The sequence below is a fragment of the Mercurialis annua genome, linkage group LG5 (assembly GCF_937616625.2).
Source record: "Mercurialis annua linkage group LG5, ddMerAnnu1.2, whole genome shotgun sequence".
NCBI classification, from domain to species: Eukaryota; Viridiplantae; Streptophyta; class Magnoliopsida; order Malpighiales; family Euphorbiaceae; genus Mercurialis; species Mercurialis annua.
This window is the reverse complement of record NC_065574.1, coordinates 47,918,496-47,923,497: the sequence shown is the minus strand read 5'-3', so window position 1 is coordinate 47,923,497 and position 5,002 is coordinate 47,918,496. Positions and strand designations below refer to the sequence as shown.

Sequence of the window (5,002 nt, the reverse complement as noted above, 5' to 3'; positions counted from 1 at the left end):
TCGAGGAGCGTATTAGTAGGGAGGTTGAAGACCGAGTCGAGGGGCGGATGCGTGCGGTGGAAGCTTTAGTAGACGACCAGATCAGCTGTCGGGTCCGTGCTGAGCTGAAAAAGCTGATGAGCACACTCCCACCAGATTTTCGCACCCAGTTCCCCCGATACGGACGGAGCTACACGTTTGTAGTGTCTTTTGTGATAGTTTTTAGCACTTGACTATGTTTATGTTATTTATTACTTAAAACAAATTTTATAAACTTTTAACTTATTTTTTTTTTATATATATATATATATATATTATGGTTTTAATTATGTTTATATATTGCCTCCTATGTGTATAATTAATGTATGTAATAGGTTTAATCAATAACAGGGATTTTTTTTTAAAAAGCCGAAAAAACGAAAAAATTATGCCGGTACATATGTCAAGTTAGCGACGGAATTTTCTAAATTACCGATGAAAAATTCCATCACTAAAGCCACTTCAATTCAGCAACTAAAGTGGCTTTACCGACGGAATTCTCCGTCGGTAATTTTAGCCGGGCTGACCAAGCAAAGCCCGACCATTTTAGCGACGGAATTTCCCGTCGCTAAATTACCGATGGAATTTTTTTTTGTTAAAGTTACCGAAGGAAATTCCGTCGGTAATTAGTCGGGCTTTGGTCGGTCAGCCCGATCAAGCTAGCGACAGATTACCGACGGAAAATTATGTCGGTAATTTTAGCGATATATGGCTTTTTTGTGTCGTCAATAAATTGTGATTAGCGACGGAATTTAAGTTTTTAGCGACATAAGTTTTTATCGCTGAACACCTGTTTTTTTAGTAGTGATACTTGTATTAGTAATGATAAAATATCAATAATGATAAATATTTTATATAGTAATATGAAGACTACAATCACATGCCTCCCAATCACATATTTATTTCAATTAATAAATGGGAGAACTCTTTGCGGCTCAACTGCAATTTTACCAAAATAGATAGCTCATAAACACAGTCTGTCAGTAAGCAATCTGTGGTAAATAAGATGCAAAAGGAGGAAAAAAAAGGATATACATGTCAATTTCAATTATTTGTTGTTATTGGGATGAAATGTCTCATTGGCTATAAATTAAAGAGACTGTATATATACTTATGTCGGAGAGACTGATTTTCTATATGAATATAAAGATGGACCATTAATGGAAATAAGAAGAAAATTTCACATGCACATTACTTGTTCCACAGTTTATCTGCAAGTTTATTTTATGATACTTATTTGTATTTTTTGAGAGTTTTTGAATTGGTAATTTTTTGTTTCTAGTTAATATGAATTTAGGGGTGTGTAATAAAAACCGAACCGAACCAAATCAAAATTGAATAGATTGGTTAAAATGGTTCGATTTGGTTTAAAATTTTAAAGAGTTGCGGTTTTTCGATATTAGTTTGGTTTATGGCCTCGGTGAACCGAACCAAATAAGTTATAATTTTGAATATATTATCCATTATAACACTTTTTTACATATTAATGTTACTTCATCCCTAATAATTATTATATTTAATGAAAAATTTAATTTAAAATATAATATTAATGATGGTAAATAAAATATGTGTATGTTTTGGTTTATACCGAACTAAACGGGACCAAACTGAATTTTTATTCCATCAAATCGAAATAGCCACGAAATATTGAAATTTAGTGTCGAATTTCATAAGGACGGGTTGATTCGGTTCCGGCAATTTACATACCTAATCGAACTGAACCGAAGCATGAATGTAGCCCTGCATGAAAGCCATTCTATTGCTTTTTATGGGAATCTGAAAAACAGCCATCTAGTTTTACAATGCCACTCAACCACCTATATTATTTAAAAAGTGAAGTTATAGGTAAAAATATAAAGCATAATTATGAATGAAGTGATTATAATTTTAAAAATGGACATATAATTAACAGCTCATATAAAATTGTTGTAGCATCTGTTTTAGTGGTCACATTGAAGAATGATACCTTAGTATGCAATTTTGGCATTATAAGAATCCCACCACTCTTCACCTCACTGAAGCAAAGCAATGATCGTTGAGAAAATTACGAGAAATATGAGAGTTTTGTTGTAATAGAACTTCGACGAGTAATATTATCTCACTACTTCTTCAGCCTGCTTCATCCTTCTCTTCTTCAAGCTCCCATTGCTCCAAAACTGAACCAACTGGTAACTTTTTTTAGGTTTCTTTTTTACTACTTCATGTACCTCACAAACGGCGTTAAAATAAAACGTTTTACCAACTCTAAATCTGAACAAACTTCATTTGTCAAGGGAATATGTTTCATTCCTCCGTTTCCTCTTATTCTCCTTTATTTTTCCGTAAATCTATTTCACCTAATTCTTCCATCATTTCCACTTAATTTTTAAATCCATCAACTTTTCCACTCAGTTTTCTAAAGTATTATAATTTCAGTTTCTTTTTGCATGAATTAGTTTATTTTATAGAGTTATCCTATAGTTATCATAAACTATATTTTCTTTTTGCATAAATTAGTTTATTTCATAGAGTTATCCTATAGTTATCATAAATTATATTTTCTTTTTGCATAAATTGGTTTATTTTATTGAGTTATCCTATAGTTATCATAAATTCTATTTTCTTTTCGTATAAATGAGTTTATTTTATAGAGTTATCCTATAGTTATCATAAATTCTATATATACTTGATTATTTATATTTATTTTGCAATGTCAAATAGTGAATCTGGTAAAACTTCAGCAAGTCTTATATTAATTTTTAATTTAAATTAATTTGTAGATCATTGATAAATGTTAATTGTTATGTTTATTTTATATTAATCTTTCTACATAACTTAACATTTATCAGTGATCAGCAAATTTCAATTAATTTGTTGATCATTAGAAAGAAAAGGCAGTGGGAGGGAGGCAGTGTGAAGAGAAAGTGAGGGACCTTATAGGCTGAAAAATGTTAATTGACACTGGGAACATTCAGATAAATAAGTGTATGGGCCTCTTAACACTTGGGCCAGCAAGGACCATTCGCTGGCCCAAGGCTCTGAGCCAGTGATGGGAATGTTCAGCGCTCAAGCTATTTGAGCTGACAGCTGAAACACTTGTATATTATAATTTTTTATTTTTTCTATTTTATTCACTATAAATTTAATTTAAATTAAATCATCAGTTTTAAATTTTATCAAAACTGAAATTTATTATTTTAAACTTTTAATTTTATTAATCGTAGTTTTAATTCTCGTCTGCTTTGATGTTGTTTCTAGATTATAGAAATGGAAACTGTTTTGCAGAATTTATATTGCCTATTAAGTTTTAAATTCATTATTTTTGGGTACTGATATTTGCAGTCCAATACTGCGGCTGAGTTGGATGCATTTTAAGGATGGCATGCATAGATTATACTAAGTGCCCAAAACCATCGACAAGCCCGTTAAACACAGGCATCATAGTCGGAGCTTGTGTTTTAGCGGTTTTATTTCTTGTAGTCTACTATCTTTGTTATCGGTCCCGAATTGTAGTCCGCTCAAAAGAGCAATTGAAAGCCTGCACCGGAACACTTGAACTGGAAGAAAACTCTTCTTCAGATGAGCAGCCTCCGACTTATTCTCCTCCTCGATTTTTCCGAACGTCGGAGCTAAAAGATGCTGCCATGGGGTTGAATAGGATAGGAAGAGGAAGCTACGGCTTTGTTTGTAGGATGTGCTTGCCTGATGGGAGAATCGTCGCAGTCAAACGTGCAAGTGCGGCGACAATATTCAATACCGGCAGGGTTGCTTTTGAAACGAACTTGAGAGTGCTTTCCCAAGCCAGAGACCGGAATATTGTGAACCTATTGGGCTACTGCTTGGAGTTTGGTCAAAGACTGCTCGTTTACGAGTACATGTCGCATGGCTCTCTTTACAATCACCTACATATTGAACGGTCCCATCTGGATTGGGAACTCCGGATGAGAATGGCATTGCAGGCGGCGAAGGGACTGGACTATCTTCACAGGAAATGTGAAATACCGATAGTCCATGGCAACGTCAAGAGCTCTAACATTTTGTTAGATGCAGATTGGAGGGCAAAAGTTGCGGATTTCGGGTTGATTAATTCGTCAGATAAGAAATCCGACGTATTTAATTTCGGAATCATTCTCCTGGAGATTATAAGTCGTAGAAAAGCTTTTGATACAGATTATACTCCGCCAAGTATAAATGAGTGGGCAATTCCGTTAATAAGAAAAGGTGATGGAGTTGCTGTTATCGATCAAGATGGAATTCTTCTTCCCAAGAATCTTCAACCCATTCTGCAATTCATTCATGTTGCAAATTTGGCTCTCACAGATGATCCTAACAACCGTCCTGAGATGTCCGAGGTAGTCTCTTTGTTGGCTCAAATTGTGAAGGATCAAGTGCAATCAATTGTAAGCATGTAGGTGTCAAAAATAAGCTATTTTTTCATTTTAATTTAATTTCAATAGATGTTGTTCGTTTTTTTAGATAAATGAGATTTGTAATTTGTTCCAAGTTAATAATTAGTTAAACCATGATTTTTAATTTAGTTTAATTGAATTGATTTGCATATAATTTGTGCAATATATATTAGCTACAATGACCCAGATCGTATTGATTATAATACTTGTTGAATTATTTTTTGGATAATAAACTGTTACTCTGATATATTTATAATAAAATATAAAATGATTAGTAATGCATTACAAATCAAAAATATAATAAAATTCTACATACCAAAATCAGTGACGGACCTATTATGGGTCCAGGTGGGGCATTAGGCCCCCCCTGAAATCTAAAGGAAAAAATTTCCATTAAGAAACACAATTAATATTATTGTAATGCATACTAACATCACCATAAAAATGTTCAAATATAATACTTGATCACCCATCTAAACATAGTTGGATGCCATTTCATACTATCCATCAATCCATGCCAATAGTTTTTCTTTCATTTCAATAATTATTACGTCCACAACTGTTTCAACAGTAAAATCAATAGCACATCACGTCTT

At 33.1% G+C, this 5,002-nt stretch overlaps 1 protein-coding gene across 1 annotated transcript; it reads left to right on the top strand.

The window, feature by feature from the left end:
• Positions 1-2,025: 2,025 nt before the first annotated feature.
• LOC126680147 (serine/threonine-protein kinase-like protein CCR1) lies at positions 2,026-4,516 on the top strand. Its single transcript, XM_050375206.2, has 2 exons — positions 2,026-2,186; positions 3,340-4,516. The coding sequence occupies exon 2, from the start codon at positions 3,375-3,377 to the stop codon at positions 4,407-4,409; it is 1,035 nt and encodes a 344-aa protein (XP_050231163.1). The 5' UTR covers positions 2,026-2,186; positions 3,340-3,374; the 3' UTR covers positions 4,410-4,516.
• The last annotated feature ends 486 nt before the right edge of the window (positions 4,517-5,002 follow it).